Source organism: Monopterus albus, unplaced genomic scaffold, assembly GCF_001952655.1.
Source record: "Monopterus albus unplaced genomic scaffold, M_albus_1.0 scaffold13.1, whole genome shotgun sequence".
Classification (NCBI taxonomy): domain Eukaryota; kingdom Metazoa; phylum Chordata; class Actinopteri; order Synbranchiformes; family Synbranchidae; genus Monopterus; species Monopterus albus.
Genome location: NW_018127893.1, coordinates 99592 through 117571, shown reverse-complemented (window position 1 = coordinate 117571; position 17980 = coordinate 99592). Strand labels below are relative to the sequence as shown.

Here is a 17980-nt window from a genome sequence, read left to right as displayed (position 1 = left end):
TCTGTTCATTCATCAGTGTGTTACAGCAAGTCATCAGGTGTCCCATCATTAAAATAACACACAAAGACAAACAAACCAGTTTCAGTTCAATCTGTGAAGACATCTAATGGCAGGATTCATTTGGGCATAATTAAAGAGCCCACAGCGCTTTTGCTTGTTTTCTGACTTATCTACAACTTTACAACGGTTAATTAATTACAGGTCTCTATTGATAAGTACTTTACTCTTATTTTTGTTTTTCTTTTAATCTCTTTCCTAATGCACATTCCCTTGCTTGTTGACATGTATGTACACATTGAGAGCCACTGTACCAGAGTCAAATTCCTCATGTGTCCGACACACCTGGTTAATAAAGCTGATTCTGCTTCTGATTATCATCTTAGACGTGACCTAAAAAAAATTAGGTGTATGTGTGTTCTAGTACTTCTATGCAAAAGCAACTCGGTTTATACAGATCAAATCAAATCAAATTTTATTTGTATAGCGCCAAATCACAACAAAAGTCATCTCAGGACACTTTACAAAGTAAGGTCTAGACCTTACTGTTATCAATATTATTACATAGGGAAAACCCAACAAATCCCCCTTGAGCAAGCACTTGGTGACAGTGGGGAGGAAAAACTCCCTGTTACTCCTTAACCTGTGGAAGAAAAGGGCTAATCCTATTTCATGACCAGGTGACCAGGCTTTGTGTCCCTGTACAGTACAGGACTTGTTTACCTGACCGGGTCTAACCTACAAGCAGCCGGCCTGTGAAGGTATCAAACTGACAAAAAAAAAAAAGATTAAGAGGATTTGCAAGTTCAGTATTTGAGCTGAAACCATCCACAATAGCACAGGGTCTGGTCTTAGTATCCTGACAGCCTGCTATAGTTTTCATGCTTTCATTTTTCTTGTCCCTCATTAAAATCTATGACTCTGTAAATATCAGGTGTGAAACAGGTGTTCCACTGAGATTTCAGGTGAGCTCGGAGAATGTGTCCTCATTCAGCAGCTGAAGGTGAAAACAGCCTTTAACAAATCATCCAGACTGGGTCAGTCTGTTGTTAGTTTCAGGTTATTTTTATAAAAGCACAGGTAACAAAATATAAAAACACACTTCTGATCAGGACAAAGTCGGCCACACTATAACCAGATTAATAAAAATGTAAAAATATTTCAGGTTACAGATGATTAAAAATAAACTTGCTAGACATTGCCGAACTCAAACACATTAACACCAAAGTCAGTGAAATAAAATGGACGTTGTGTAGCTGCCAGAGTACATAACTTCCCTATGCCAACTACAGGATCCAAATTAGGTTTCAGCTGTCAGTGAAGAAGGATGAGCTGACTGGACAAAGCTGACTGTAGCCCATCACTGAAATGCATGTAAACACAGTGAATGAGACCCAAGAACACACTCACAGAGTAACTACACAAGCATTTGAACTCTGGCTTCTTAATTCTCTGTGAGGTTACGAAGACAAAGCAGACCAATGTGTGGAAACAAATCACAGATGTCGTTGGGTCTGTCAGAAAACACCTGAGCAGTCAGAGCAGAATGACAACAGAGAGCGGCAGACTGAGTCCAGATGGTGTTTTCAGATCAGCCTTCACTCATTCATGACAGTTTTGCAGCTGGATTTGTCCAGGCTCACTGTTGAATAGATGTTTCTTCTTTACATCGCTGTTAGTCAAGGGGGGTTTCAAATGAGGATGAGTCACCTCCTCAGTATAATCGGATCAGCATTCATCCATCCACAAATGAAAAGTAGGAATTAAAAACATGAGAACATATTCCAGTTGGACAATCAGGACAGCTGGTAGATGTTCTTCATCATCAGCTCCTTCTCCTCCTCATCATTATTATTGTGGTGCTCTGTGAGGGTCAGGAAGTGCACTCAGTTTTACAGGTCAGCTGTTAACAATAAATGATGTCACCTGGATTAATTACCTCTCTGATGGTGCTCTTCTTCTTCTCTCTTCAGTGTTTCTCTTCCTCTGACCTCCTCTTCTTCTTCTCTGCATTCGCTGATGTTTCTGTACATCAACTGAGGTGAGAAGAAGAAGACAAACAATGCGTTCAGGTACCGTAAACCTGCCAGACACAGCTGAGGGTGCAGAAACCCTCAGTCTCTGATAGATCCTCACCTGGTGGCTGTGATGTGGTGACTTGTCATTGGTAGAGGGGAGGAACCTGTTGATAAGCTGAGCAACCGTTCTGAAAGTTGGTCTGTCGGTGGGCTCCAGACTCCAGCAGAGAGTCATCAGCTGATACCTGAGAGAACAGGCATGTTAGATTCATAAGAACATTATCAACACTAAAATGAACCTGTCTGTGTCCTCACATCTCTGCTGGAGCGAAGTCTGGCTGGGCCATGTGGTAGCCATCTTTGATCATCTTGTAGAATTTTGAATCCACAGCAACATTTGGATATGGACTCTTACCTGAACAGGTAAATACACACAGAGAGAGGTGAGACACATCTGCTATGAGTCCCAGAATGCACCGCTAACATCCATCAGAGAGCTTCAGAGGTGGATATATTCAGACATTTGAATCAGTCTGAATGTGATGTACTGTTGGGATATGATTGGATATCAAGTATTTCCATGGTTACCCAGAGAGAAGATTTCCCAGAGTAAGACTCCATAAGACCAGACGTCGCTCTGCACGGTGTAAACACACTGAAAGATGCTCTCCGGAGCCATCCACTTCACCGGGAGACGGGCCTGTCAAAATAAAACACAGGAAGTGTGAAAATAAAACACACAGGAAGCAGAGGTTGGTGTTGTTGTTTATGGGTTGAGATGCTGACATTTCCCTGCACGATGTAGCTGTCATCGTTGCGAATATCTCGAGCCAAACCAAAGTCGCAGATCTTTGCAACACGGCGATCGGTCAGCAGGACGTTCCTCGCTGCCACATCTCTGTGAATACACTGATAGTGTGTGACACAGACAGACAGGTGAGAGACAAACAGGTTAGGGTCCTCAAAAATATAGAAAAACAAAGGTGTGTGTGTGTGTTTTTTTTACATTCTTGGTGGACAGGAAGTCCAGACCCTGAGCCACCTGGTACGAAATCCTCATGAGGTCAGTGACAGTCAGACTGTCTGTCTGCACACCTGGGAGTCAGACAGAGACAGTGAGACAGGAACACCAGGTGAGTTCACGTGAGTGCAGGTGTGACCAGGTGAGCGTAGGTTGTTACCCTGGTGGCGCTGTCCTGGACTCAGAACCAGCTGCATTTCCTGATACTCTGAACAGCACGAGATGCCACTATCACTGCAAAACATATGATTGGACATTATTAGTCAGCTGGCAGCCAAACAGCTGACGAATGAGACGCATGACTGAATCAGCTGAGCTCACCTGAGCTAAATGTCCAAACATGTTACAACTAGTAACACTGCAGTGTATCAGATCAAATGCAGACATATCAGAAGTAACAGTACTATCGTAAGAAGTATCAGCAGTACCGCAATAGAGCAGATCCCAACCTGTGCCCGAGAGTGTGGCACCCGAACCCGCCCCGAACAAATTTATAGTACATGACGTCCAAACCCGACCCGGGCCCAACATGGTTGAGTTTGCATGGTGTTTTTCCCCTTAACAATAAATGAAGCAGACATTCGAGCACTCCAGCCATCTAGCCTATGGGCGACTCTGGTTCAGTGGGTAGAGCGGGTGTCTCCCAAACAGAGGGTTGGTTCTAATCACGGTGCCTGCAGTCCACATGTTGAAGTCTCCTTGGGCAAGACACTGAACCCCCAAGTTGCCCCCTATGGTTAGGGCCATCAGTGTGAGTTGGTGCCGCAGATGGCTGCCTCGGTTCTGTACTGGAAACAAATTCCTTGTGTGTAACATGCTTGGCCAAATAAAGGTGTTTATCCTTAGCCTAAAGTCTGACCTATTTGTCTGAACCAAACACAAACCCGAACATAATTACTAAATTTATGTCCAAACCTGGCCTGAACCCTTGGGTAACCGAAGGGTCCTGTCGAGCTCAGTTCGGGTATCCACACTCTATATCACAAACATCGGTAGTAGAACTGTACGTAAAGCATTTATTAGGTATTTCTTATGTAGCAGATCAGTTTGAATGTCACCTTGAAGAACTGGTTAATAACATTCCTTCTGCTTTAATTTGATCTGGCTTGATTAATTCTGCTTGAATTTGAAAATCATCAGTTCACTATGCAGTAAAAGAAAATCAGCTGGCATTATCGGTAAAGGTGACTCCTCAGGCGTCTTACACATTGTAGTATCATTGGAGCTTATTTCACCAAAATTATGGAGATCCCTTGTTTTCTGTTGCATGCTGGTCGGACCAGTCAAACAGGAATAATTCAGACCTCCTGAGCCTGGTGTGCTGCGCGGCCATGTTCTTGTAGAAGGCCTCCTCCTCTACCTCGTCCACCCTCAAAATGGACACCAGGAAGTCCTGAGCATGAGCCCGCAAGAAGTTGAGCAGGTCACCATGGCTGCAGTACTCTGTGATCATCAGCATGGGGCCTGGGGGTCAGAGGCCAGAGGTTAAAGGTTACAGAGTTAAGTCATAATTAACCTGGTGTTTGAGGTTCAGACGTCTGCTGTGTTGTCAAAAAATCTAAAAAAGTGAAGAAGTAATGTCTGAGTGTCCAACAGTAACGTGCAAGAAGGTTCAAGTGTCTTTTAATTATGTTTTATAAAAAACTGCAGCATCCAGTAACTATTTTCATTATTCCTAAATCTGCAGAATATTTTCTCAATTAAATGATTGTCATTTACAAAATCAGAAAGCTGAAAAGTGTTTGTCACAGTTTAGAATCGTAATTTAAACAGCTTGTTTTGTTTAGTATCAGAGACGACAAAGCAACACAATAAATGTTCAAATTTGAGAAGCTGAGAAAACTGGTCATTGTTTAGAACACGACCCAGCACATATATCATGTCCTGTTTCTTTTACACAGTGTGTATAATGCAGTGTAAACAGTGAGTGTGCAGTGTGGAAGTGGGGCACTTAACATTTACTTTAAAGTCAGAGTAAAAAAAACAAAACCCACAACATTCGTCCATCTCTGAACAGTGATTTCCTGTCTGTGGCTCTCAGGAGACCTTAGTCTCTAAAAACATCTCATAAGTATATTGTCTCATTTTTAAAGGCTCCATCATTTCGTAAATCAGCTGATCACTGTAGTTTTTCCTCAGTCAGGAGGAAACTGTGCATTTGGTGGGGACTTCTTTCAGCAGCAGATGATTCCGCATTTGTATTTCTAGCAGTAAATGTCAATGTGATTGCTAGGCCTCTGTCCTTGCCACATTGCTTCATAGTTATACTGTATAATGTAATATAGATATTTAATATTTAAAACTGCCCTCACCTCCTCGAGTGCAGGCTCCCAGTAGGTTCACAACATTGTCATGGTAACCAAGATGGCTGAGGATCTTCAGCTCAGACATCAGAGCTTCACGCTCCTCCGAGTGAGCACTCGCTGTTCGTGAATGCGTGAAACATGAATATATGAGCACAGCAGTAACAGGTTGTAGAGACAATGATGATTTAGGCTTCTGGACTGACGTTTGAGCATCTTGACAGCAACTCTAGTGACATTGTTGTCGGTTCCCAGACCGTACGCCCTCGCCTCAACGACCTTCCCAAACGCCCCCGATCCCAGAACAGCACCTGATAGGCAGAGACATCAAAGGTAAAGGACTAAAACACAGAAGGTGTGTGGTGCAGAAGAGAAGGATGTTAAACTGAACACCACTGTCACAGCTTTTGGTTCTGAATGAGATGTTCTCGTACCGAGGTGGAGTTTTTCTCGAGGAAACTCCCACTTGTGGTTGTACGGCAGTTGGGTGGGGTCAATAAAGGTGTAGTTGTTTCCATTGGTGCTCTCAATGATCTTCCAGCGAATCTCATATTTGGGTTTCTGAGGGAAGACGAAGGGCAGAAATAGGACAATTAACATCTTAATGGAGATGATTTAATGTTTGATTAAAGTTTATTTATATAGCATGTTTTCACACACAAAGGCAATTCAGTGAAGGTAATTCAGTTGAAACTTCTTAACACAAGGCACAGACAGATAAAACATTAAAATGCTCCAACAAATACATGACAGCACAGCACAAAGCAGCAATGTGAGCATATAGTACTTTTAGACATGCATCATCAGTTATCTGCTGTACTTTGTGCTATTTTCTATTTTCTTATCATTTGTAATTTATAAAGTCCCTTTGGGGACAGCAGTTATAGCTCAGTGATGTAGGTCTCTCATGCTGTTCATATTCCTGCACATGTAAAACCAACTAATAATAAGAATGCATAATGATCAGGGAGATCACCTGTCTCCACTTGTAAAAGACGACCAGTAGGAGCAGGAGGAGGATGGCGACAGCACTCAGAAGACCAGTGAGAGCTGGCGTGACTAACGCTGGAGGTTTAACAACAGGGCCTAAAAGCACTTTATTTAAAGAACAGGTTTATTTACAAACAGTCACCTACAAGTGTTTCTGATAACTCATAAAACACATAAACACATTTACACTTTAACACTTACGAGGCTTAAAGATGTCACGCGACATCCCCACCTTATTGTAGGCAGCACACTCAACAGTGACATCATCACCAGGTGACAGGGGGAGGTGTCTTGTCACCTCCTCCTCCTCCTCCTCCTCCTCCTGTGAGGTCACATTACCAGGAAACACCTGATAGGTGGAGACATTGGCACACCTGCAGGAGAGGTGAAGGTGTTTCATTTGTTTGTTTTTATCAAACTGGATCTTATTGTCTTCTTGGGTATTTTACTTTGTTTTATTCTCGATAATTTTATTGTCTAGTGATTTCTTTTAGTTTATGGGGATGAACTGTTTAATACATAAAGCAGAGAGTTTATTTATGTGACAAACCACTGGATAAAGTTTTCACCTTTACACCTATTTCTACATTTGTGCTCACTAATGCATTGTCTTACTTATGTAGTGGTACTGCTCACTTTGTCAGATGTCTTTGTGACTAAATGCTAATATATTTGATGCAAATGAAGAAAGGCGTTCTGAAAATACATACGTGTCATGAACACCAGGGCAGATGTACCAGAGGATTGTGGGTAGTGGATATCCAGGGCTGGTGCAGGCCAGAGTGTTGTTCACCAGAGTGATGACAGCATTTGGAGAACCTGAAGAAAACTTGTTTATTGGTGTTTATTCAGCTCTGAAGGTTAAAACAAGATTTAATCTTTTGTTTGCTAAGTGTGCTGAACACAAGGAACATGACTCCAGTATAGTGGCTCTCAATGTAAGTCAACCAGAAAAAGTGCATTTAAACAAGATAAAGATATAAAAACAACACACAGCATGAAAGAATGAGCTTTTATAAATGTACAATGGTTATATTTACAAACACCATGTCATAATCAAAATAATAAGAGAAGGATCAGGGTCAATAGGAATTTCTTACGGTAGATTCGGAGGTCAACAATCTGTGAGCCGCGGAAGAACGAGTTTGACAAATGAAATGAGTATCGACCTCGATCCTCCTGACGGACACGCCGCAGCGACAGGCTGGCCTTTGACCTGCAACATCAAAACCAGCCTTGACATCAGTAATACAGCTGAAACAAACTGCAACATGAAAAATGTCACCTTACATCCTAGTAGCAAAAACACCACCTTAAGAAAGCTTTGATTTGATTTGATTTATTTATTCTTTCAAACATGTAACAAAAGTCAGTATGTAATCACACGTAATTCCAGACATATCCACAAAAATATTTTCAATTTGCTTATACCTAGTACATGCTTGAACGGAGTAGGAAGAAGTTAGACTTATCTAGTACTACCCCCTAACATCATCTAATCATCATTTGTTTGCATGCAGTATTACTACATGGATACATATTCTACATCCACACTCCCATCTGATTAATCATTAAGCCTGTTCTTGCCAATATCTTGATTGACACATACCTTTATATCTATATTTAAACTCATCAATCCTATTACTGTTTTTTATGTCCATACTTAAATTATTCCATAGTTTTACTCCACTTATCGAAATACAGAATCTTTTTTTGGTGGTGGGTATAGCACGAATTTTGTAATTTAACTGACCCCTTAGATTGTATCCCCCTTCCCTTTCATCAAATAGTTTTTGAATTCCACCAGGTAATACATTGTTCCTGGCTTTATACATAAACACAGCAGTCTTGTGTCCCACTAAATCAAAAAACTTTTAACAATTTAGACTGTATGAAAGCTCCATTGGTGTGATCCCTGTATCCCAGCTTATGCACAATTCTTATCGCTCTTTTTTGTAATATATACAATGGTTGAATTGAGCTTATGTATGTGTTTCCCCAGTTTTCAACGCCATACTCCAAGTATGGTAAAATCAACGAAGAATACAAAATACGTAGTGCTTTTATGTCCAACATATGTCTGACCCTCGGCAATATCGATATGTTTTTTGCTATTTTATGCTGAATATATCTGATATGAGATTTCCAGGTGAATCTATCATCCACTATGACACCTAGAAATTTAATTTCATACACTCGTTCTATACTGGCTCCCCCTATTTTCAATTGCAGTTCGTTATTTGGTCTGAGATTCCCAAATACCATAAATTTAGTTTTATCCATATTCATGGATTGCATATTACTATCACACCATTTCTTTATCTTCTCAAGTTCCTGTGAAACCCGTCCCGATAGTTGCTGTAGGTTATCCCCTGATGCCCATATCGTAGTGTCATCAGCAAATAAGACCATTTTCACTAAAGCCGAAACCTTGCACATATCGTTAATGTATAACATGAATAATTTCGGTCCGAAGACTGAACCTTGAGGCACCCCACATACAATGTCCAGATCACTCGACTGATGTTCACCCAACTTCACAGATTATCCTAATCTGTTGTAAATCAACTTCAAAGAATGTAAAGCCGCATATAATCAAGAAGTAGAATGTAGTATTTCTGTTTTGGATGTATAGATCTTTCAACAGCTGTAGCTTGAGGTACATTCTTAAGCCAAAGATACAATACTCTCTAAGGCCGCTGTATTTTACAAATTATTTGTCAATAAAATTATGTCATATATACACATTTGTGTTTCCTTTCACTAGATAGGTTAGCTGACAATAGGTTGACGAATGAAAGTATTGTTGTTAACACAAATTTGTTTTTGTCAAACAGGCTAAAGTTGTACACTTTAAACTGTAACTGAATTCACAATTTTAAGTGCACTGGATAATACAGTATGTAACCCACATCACAACACAAGTATGATAAACAGAAAAACAAGATAAAAATGAGCCCTTTTAAAAATTTTATTCTCCTTAAGTGTATTTTCTTCACTAGATGAAGGTAAATCCAAGTCAGTGTCCGGGTATGTCAGAGTTAGACTGGATCTGATCTATCGCTGTCAACAAGTCAGAGTGTACGTGTTAAATGTAGTGTTTAGACTTTACCCAGGTGATCCAGCCAGGTATATTAATGGCTGTCCAAGTATATTTGGCCACCATGGCCAAAAATATTGGTCCCCCTGTATTTCTGCCAGATAACACATCACTTCTCCCAGTAAATTGTTGCAGTAATGAAGTCTTTGGTTTTCTTATGTTTATTTCTTTTCGTTTATATTGGAACAACAGAAAAGCAGAAAAAAGCCAAATCTGATCCATTCCACATAGAACTCCAAACATGGACTGGACAGAATTATTGGCACCTTTTCAAAATAGTGCATTCTACTTTTAACATGCATTCTGTAATCCCTTACTTATCCAAGCTTTATGTACCACCTTAATAAAGTGCACCATCTACAGCAGGGGTGGCCAATTCCAGTCCTCGAGGGCCACTGTTCTGCTTGTTTTCCAACTATCCCTGCCTGACCTGCTGCTGATTACCTGGTTCAGGTGTGTTCAGCCACTCAGAAGGTGGAAGATACCATCTTAGATGAAAGTGGAGTGAGGAAAGATAAAGTGCAATGGTATCTTCCAATTTGGCCGTTTTTTAACAGCAATTTGTTACAGTGTGGGAGAGGACAGAGAGCTTTTTGAGGGTCCAGCTGGAGCAACACACAGCAGAGACCAGAAAGATGGAAGCTGAACTCAGAAAGGCAGAAAGTCTAAAGAATGCGAACCTTTGCTTGCAAAAGGAGAAAGCCTCCCTGCTAGGCGAAATTGAGGAATGCAGAGCCTCTAGTGAGACTGAGAACAAGAATCTACTGCAGGAGAAGAAGGATCTCTCAGCAGCACTAAAACACACTGAAGAACGGCTTGAAGTAATGCGGTCGATGTACCAGTCCGTCGTTGTGAAGAAAGAGCTGAGCTGTAAGGCGAAGCTCTCGATTTACTGGTTGATCTATGTTCCGACTCTCACCTACGGTCATGAGCTTTGGGTCGTGACCAAAAGGGCTATATCCCGAATACAGGCGGCCAAAATGAGCTTCCTCCGCAGAGTGGCTGGGCGCACCGTTAGAGATAGGGTGAGGAGCTCAATCACCCGGGAGGAGCTCAGAGTAGAACTGCTGCTCCTCCACATCGAGAGGGGCCAGCTGAGGGCTCAAGCATCTGTTTTGGATGCCTCCTGGGTGCCTTTCTAGGGAGGTGTTCCGGGCATGTCCCCACCAGGAGGAGACCCCGGGGAAGACCCAGGACATGCTGGAGAGACTATATCTCTTGGCTGGCCTCGGAACACCTTGTCATTCCCCCGGAGGAGCTGGAGGAAGTGTCTGGAGAGAGGGAAGTCTGGGCATCTTTGCTTTGACTGGTAGCAGGTCAGGCAGGGATAGTTGGAAAACAAACAGGACAGCGGCCCTTGAGGACTGGAATTGGCCACCCCTGATCTACAGTGCCATCATAACAAACCGTAAGGTGGTATTTTCACCTGCGCTAGAGAAGTGAGCTTAGCATACTAGCCTGTAGCTGTAAGCCTGCTAGGATATAGCTGTTATCATGGCAGTCTGCGGTTAGCATGCTAACCTGTAGCCATTAGCGGTGTAGCTCTCCTGGTACACTGTGTTGTTGTCATTGTTGACGTGTGCTGGTGTTGTCCAGTGCCAGTCTCTGATTGGAGGATATGCCTCCATCAGAAAAGTCAGTGTCACATCTTGACCTTCATACACCTCCACCCTGGTGCTGGCACTAATATTAGCACTACTGACGCTATTCACAGTTGTTCTGTTTTCAGTGATTTCCCCATTCACTTCCAATGAACCACTGCTTGTGTTAGCTTCTAGCTCTCCGGCAAGCAGGTCTCCATTGACTTCTGTGTTCCTGGTGTTAGCATTAGCATGCTGCATTGGCTGCAGGGAGATCCTCAGGTAGGGACCATCTGTCAAAGACGAAGAAGAGAATGAGTAAATGTAACTGTGTTCAGCCTTTATGTTGGAACTGATCTGGTGGGTTCACATTTTAGATTCTGTTTCTGCTCTGAAACTGTACAGGGAATGTTTAGAAATTATTTTAATTTTTATTATTTTGTTTTTATACCTAATCATAATGTCCACAGTTGTCATTGTATTACCAGGTGTTTCTATAATGTTACCATAAGTTAGAATTGTTTATTCCCGAGTCATTATCTAAATGAAACAAGTGCTCTTGTTCTGTTATTTATCTTTTTACCCAGTACTCTGAGCTGGGTGGTTGCTGTGATGATGCCAGCTTCGTTGAACGCAGTACAGGTGTAGTTCCCACTGTGTTTTTGACTGACAGCAGAGAACATCAGAGTGCTGTTGATGTACAGGCGAGGGTTGCTATAGTAACGTTGGACGGTGACATTTAGCATCTGGAATAAACCAAACAAGCAATGAACACTAACACAGATTGTTTCTCAAAAGTAAAGACACATGAGTGATGTCTGAACTTTCACCTGTGTATTCCGGTGTGTCCAGGTTACATAGTAGTCGTGGGAGGGGTTACTGGTCATACATGTGACCTCAAACTTTTCTCCTTCCAGTCGGATGAATTGATCCTGGCTGACGGACAGGAAGGGAGGATGATGTAGCCCTACATACAGGTAAACAGGTGCAGGCGGACAGTTAGAAAGGTAGACAAGCACACAGGTTGGTGTAGGCAAGTGTACAGGTATTCCTCGGAATCAAAAGCATGTTGACATGTCCAAAGACAAACAAGTACAAACAGTGAGGTCAACAGACAGACAGGTGTACAGGCAGGTCTTACTGGGGACCACCAGCAGGTTGATAGGACTGGATTTCAATTGTCTCCCATCTTTCCAGCCTGAACAGATGTAGCGTCCACTGAACGATCTCTGCAGGTCTCGGATTAAGGCTCCTCTTCGGGGGTCAATGGTCACATTCATGCCCTGTGGCAGACCCTGTCCCCTGGTCCCAGCACTGCCCTCTGATTGGAGGGTGAGGTTTTTGACAGATGGGTCAGTCAGCAGACATTTGAACAGGAAGTCCTGACCTTCTCTGACGTCAGGGACACTGCGAGGAGTGACGAACACACTAGAGGGGTTGGATGGGTCTGAGAGAGAGGAAGTGTGGGAAATTGGAGGTCAGTTTTGGATCACAGTGAAGGTTATGAAAAACATTATTGTTAGCAGGTGAGACAAACATTTATGTGTAATAATCTAAAGGTGTTTTTCCACCAGAGACAGGAAATGGGTCAATCAAAGATCAGAAGAACTACAGATCCTGAAACAGTTTGTTGACTGAGTGGAGTAGTGTTACTGGTGTCTAATTACATCTGGATCTGTGGAGTCCAGAAGGAGGATGTCTGACTGCCACAATCCGGGGGTGTGGTCTCATTGATCTTACCTTTGACATACAGGTGAATCCAGGTGTCAAGGTGTTTCAGGCTCTGGTTGGTGTATCCACAATGGTATGTCCCAGTGTGCCTGGGGTCTGCGCTCCTGACCTTGACTGGGTTTGGCAGTTCGTTGTGGTACAGTAGGCGAAATGCTGTGCTGGACCAGTGGACTGGGCCATTACCATGGCAACTGAGGGAGAAGTTGGACCTGGCAGTCAGAACCACTTCACTTTGGTTTGGCAGAAAGCCAGAGTTCAGATGGACTGATGGAGGACCAGAAGGATCTAAAACCAAAGAACAGTGAATGTGATACAAGAACACCTGACCACAGCAAGCTGTTAGGACAAACATCTCATCAGATGGACACAAATACCACTTCAAATGAATCATGAAGTGGACTTTTACCAGGGTTAGGGTTATAAAAAAAAATATATATATATATATATTGACAAAATAAATAAAAATAAATTGACATTAAATATCAGCATGTAAACTGAAACAAAAATTGACCAACAGTGCTCCGAGGAACCCCACAAATAATCATTAACACTGTTACTGGGATGATCATGCTGATGTAGATGTCATTAAGACACATCTGCTGAAGTGTCAGTGTTGTTTTTACAGACCACCAAAGCCTGAATCAGTTAATATCTGTTTTTGCCGGTTTTATTTTGTGGCCTAACCTGACAAAATGTTAACCTCAGAGGCAGCAGATCAGAAAGGGCATATGTAACCCAGTGCTAAGAGCAGATGGGGCCTTGCATGGCTGCTATTTCTACAGTATGATTGGGAGCTAGTATAGGTTGGAAGCGGGTTCATTGGGAGATCATTGGGAAGTGTTGAAAAGTGCTGAGAGCACCGGTATGATTACAACATTGTGTTTTGTGACAATGCGTGCAGCCAACCAGATGAATTGTTATGCTCTCACATTAACCAATAAGGTTAATTGTCCCTCCTTGGAGACCGAACATCCTGTTCGCGCTCTGGATATTGTATCAGATGCTTAAGAGCCGCATGTGGTTGCAACACACAGAGCTTAAGAATCGTGTGTAACGGATGTATTGAGCTGAGGGAAAGCTGTGCGCCAACGGAGACACGGAACCCACACCGTTGCCTTTGCCTTGGATTGGCGAGATATATATGCAGGAATGTACTGCACTATCTTAGATGCAATTACTGTTAGCCGTGAGCTCATTCGCGCTAGCATGCACCATTGAAAAGCATGTAAATAAATGCTAATCACTGCTAGCTGCGAATGCTAACTCACGCTAGCTATCCATCAATTCCCTTTGAACATGCCGGTTACAAAGGCTAAAGCCATTTCGTATGGGATAATTCGATTGTAACTTGAGTGGTATTTGAAGAATTGTTACAGAATAGTGTTCTATGATTGTTTTAAGCTGTTATATTAGCACACGTTTATTTTTTGATGTTTTATAGTGCTGACAGGTTTATAATTGATGTTTCTTGCAATGGGAATACAAAAGTGCACTTTGCTTGGAATTTGCTGGAATTTCATCAGACTTTTCTAGCACGTATTTGGAAAGAAATGTGTATTTACAATGCACTTGGGAGCTGTGTTACCTCAATTTAGTGTATTTACTATGCACTGTTAATGGTTGTTAATGTTGAATATGTGAAATTTATTGTACAACTTGAACAAGTGAGAAGTTAATTTTGAAGCACTTGAGAGTAACTTTTAGCTGTAGACAATTAGTTACAGTGTAATCAAATTACGGTATTCTGGCCTTTCCATAGGTCAGGTTTTTTGGTTGGATTCAAATCGAAGCTACTCTACAACAGCAAGAACAGACCTCTCTCCAGTACTGGATGGCGAGCCCCTGCCCAAGGAATTGAACAAAGTGGTAACTAGTGACCAAACTGGTCACAAGACATTGAGCTGAAAAAGACATTGAAGTGACCTAGTACTTGAATAGACTTTATATGCACTGCAAAAGGGACTGAACTTGTCCTCTTTATTTTTGTTTGTATGCGCGCTCACCCTTGGTTAATCTTATTTTCCTCAATGAATGTGAAATTTACACCCATTTACAACATCAGCAGTAAATTCAACTATTTTACTACAAGTTGTGTTGATTATTTCACGGTGGCTATTCACCTCTTGGCTCCTGCGAACCTAGATGATTCTGATCTGGTCCAAACCCTTTCCTTTGTACTGGTCTTACTGGTATAGATAGTTCACAGTACCATAGTTACTGGGTACAGAAGGATAATAGATAATACGTGCACACTAACAAAGTGTTACAAATAATTTTTTTAGCATTTGGGTAATTTCTGAAAGACACTAACAAAGTATTATGTTGTTTCAATAGACAAATTAGTGTGTCTACCAGAAACAAAGTTTGATGATTTGTGGGCAAATAAGTAAATGTAAGGATTAAGTATCAACATGTAAATCTAAATTACAGAGGAACAAGAATAGAGCCCTGGGGAACCCCATAAGTAATTATTAACACTGTCAATGTGACAAAGCCTGCTGGAACACCACTGTACTTTTTTTAGTAGTAAAACTACTGTGATACACAGTAACGCCACAGTACTCAGTACACTGTAATACACTATGTGGATGATGCAACATGATTTTATTTTAAATCAGGAGAGAGGAAGCCAGTAGATACATACACAAGCAATTTATACATTTATGAAATCATCTTTAATTACAAAAAACCTTTCTGTGAATGCAAAAAATTCTTCAGGAAATAATGTTTTCACAAACCTGTTCACTTCTGTTGAGTTTATAAAGGTTAATTGTTTTTATATAAATATAATTTTCGAATTCTTTCTTAATTAAAAAGACAATGCTTAAGTTTGGTTATCAGCGTGTTTAAGGGGTCGTTTACATAAAGTGTCTTTTGTGCACTCAAATTTATTATTTTAAATTGAGACACTCAACAAGCGTGCTCACAATATAGAGTGACGCCGTCGCAAAACTCACAGTTGTGATGCGCCACTTTTTCCATAGGTATCTACGCAGCAGCAAGATTTAAACAATTTCAACTTTTCTGAATGTAGCAAGCGCACCGCAGGTCATTTGACAAGAACCAATCAATTAGCTTCACCCTTTCCATAACAGCGTCTAGTTCAATGCTCAGCTGAGATGGAGTGCGGAGTTCTTGGATCAGTTGGTGAAATTCTCCATGTTTTCTTTGTGCTTGAAGGACGGGGTGCAACCAAACACAGCGTTTTCCCCCCTTCTTGTCCACAAACAAATATAGCAGCACAGCTGCTGCAAGGGACTTTTGGTGCTGGAAATCCATTTATATCCTGCAACGTCCTCATTGTCATGCAGTGTGCAGCTCATGGTTGCTTAGCAACAGCAGACATCACAGGAACACAAGCTCCCAAGCACTTTGGAAGGAAGGAGAATGCGTGCTCTCCACGCAGTTTTAGACGCAATAAGTGAACGGCCCCTAAATCTGTCAACATACTAACACAGGAAATCATTCTCATTGATTAAGTGACAACAGGTACATTACTGGTTAACAACTGACAGTCTCATTGGTTAGTTGGTATAAAACACATTGGATGGCTGTATAAGAGTGATTTAACCTTATTGGCTAGTTGGGAACACATTTCCCTGTCATTAAAAACAGGATTTCATTGGCTGCCTGGAGGATCATAGGATCTCACTGGCTGACAGTAGCAGGTTTCTTGGTGAGGTCCTGCAGGTGGGTGGCAATACGGGATGTCTGCAGCAGTAAAGCCTGATGGTTCTCAACCAGCAGACTCTGGTGACGAGCCACGTTCTGCAGATTGTGGATCTGCTGGGAACCCTGTTGACAAGTCAGAACAGAGGTCAGCTCAGTTAAAATGAGCCAGACGGGACTGCATTGAATCACCAGTAAATGAAGAGAGATTCAATCTGTTTAACTCTTTTCTTCTAAATGACAACTCAGGTTGTTAACTAATTTTCCTTTAGCTCAGACCAGATTAGACCAGTTCAGTGTAGTTTGGACTGGTAATGGTCTACTCTCTCTGGAAATCCTAAATACTACCTGACCTGAGTTCCCAGGAGTTTAACAAGGTTGAAATAGTTGTCCCAGTCTCTATCAAATTAAATTCAAACTTTTCTAAAGTAAAATAAGTTGAACTAAACTAATCTAAACTACACAAACTCATCTAAACTAAATTCAACCTCAGATTAACCAACTTGAACTGGACTCACCTGAGTTCTCAGTGTGCTGAGCAGTTGGACCACCTGGGCCTGGTTTCCAGCGACCTCCTTCTGGACCAGCACCAGCTGTGTTAACAGATCCAAGACCTTCTTCTTCCACAGTTCCTCCTGCTGCTGATCCAGGACCAGCTCCGATAGCCTGGGGGTGGAGTTCGGACTGCTGGGGTCATCCTCTGATCGGCCAGGAGTCTGGGCTGCGCCCATCATCAAGCCAGCAGGTGGATTGTCATGGTGATCACCTGAAGTGAAGACGACTGAAGTCAAAGCTTCAGTTTTTACACATACAGGAGCCATGCTCCTGTAATTTTCGATAAAGTCCCACTTAGAAATGGACTACATTTAACTGAAAAGTTGAGAGTTGAATTAATTTGTTTTCTTCGTAATGATTTGTTTTTAGTGTTTGAATTCTAGACATTTGCTTAGTTTAGACTAAATTTACTAGTGGTGTTTGCATGTTCTCCCCGTGCCTGCGTGGGTTCTCTCTGGCTGCTCCAGCTTCCTCCCACAGTCCAAAGACATGCAGGTTAGGTTGATTGGCGACTCTAAATTGCCCATATTAGTGCATATTTATATATATTATTGGGTTGCAATAATAATTGGGTCGCAAATTGGGTTGCGTCAGGAAGGGCATCCAAATATCCAAATGTATACATGTGAACGGTTGATTCTCTGTGGCGACCCCTGACAGGAAACAGCCAAAAGTAGTAGTAGTATACTAGATTTACTAGTGATTTCTTTAGTTTGTTTTCTTTTAGTGTATTTGGGTTTATTTTGGAACAACTGTGCAGAACTGCAAGCACCGTGGGCTGCTCAGGTTATAAAGGTAAGTAGGCAGGTATAGGACAGCATATACCTGGGGGGTCCGTGTTCTTTTTTTTTTTTTTCCCGGTACTGGCAAGGCAGCAGGAGCCAGTACTATGCTATGAAACCACAGTTAAACTTAAATGCAGACTGCGGACGGTGATAGGTCGCATCACTGGCGGGGACGAAGCAGCCTACAGGAGGGAGGTGGCCCGTCTGGGGTCATGGTGCAAGGGCAATAAT

The 17980-nt window shown here is 41.9% G+C and overlaps 1 protein-coding gene across 1 annotated transcript in view; it reads right to left on the bottom strand.

Annotated features, from left to right (window-relative positions):
• Nucleotides 1-555: 555 nt before the first annotated feature.
• Nucleotides 556-17980, bottom strand: part of csf1rb (colony stimulating factor 1 receptor, b) — a 26722-nt gene continuing 9297 nt past the window's right edge. Inside the window, exons 2-22 of the mRNA XM_020590981.1 lie at nucleotides 12750-13025; nucleotides 12151-12456; nucleotides 11840-11976; nucleotides 11593-11755; nucleotides 10951-11302; nucleotides 7430-7545; nucleotides 7040-7148; nucleotides 6531-6703; nucleotides 6316-6434; nucleotides 5774-5900; nucleotides 5546-5650; nucleotides 5349-5459; nucleotides 4341-4500; nucleotides 3197-3270; nucleotides 3022-3110; nucleotides 2802-2924; nucleotides 2604-2715; nucleotides 2331-2430; nucleotides 2134-2260; nucleotides 1937-2033; nucleotides 556-1861 (exon numbers count right to left, since the gene is read on the bottom strand). Coding sequence (XP_020446637.1) covers nucleotides 1794-1861; nucleotides 1937-2033; nucleotides 2134-2260; nucleotides 2331-2430; nucleotides 2604-2715; nucleotides 2802-2924; nucleotides 3022-3110; nucleotides 3197-3270; nucleotides 4341-4500; nucleotides 5349-5459; nucleotides 5546-5650; nucleotides 5774-5900; nucleotides 6316-6434; nucleotides 6531-6703; nucleotides 7040-7148; nucleotides 7430-7545; nucleotides 10951-11302; nucleotides 11593-11755; nucleotides 11840-11976; nucleotides 12151-12456; nucleotides 12750-13025 — 3044 coding nt within the window. The 3' untranslated portion in view covers nucleotides 556-1793. The remainder of the gene's footprint in view (nucleotides 1862-1936; nucleotides 2034-2133; nucleotides 2261-2330; nucleotides 2431-2603; nucleotides 2716-2801; nucleotides 2925-3021; nucleotides 3111-3196; nucleotides 3271-4340; nucleotides 4501-5348; nucleotides 5460-5545; nucleotides 5651-5773; nucleotides 5901-6315; nucleotides 6435-6530; nucleotides 6704-7039; nucleotides 7149-7429; nucleotides 7546-10950; nucleotides 11303-11592; nucleotides 11756-11839; nucleotides 11977-12150; nucleotides 12457-12749; nucleotides 13026-17980) is intronic.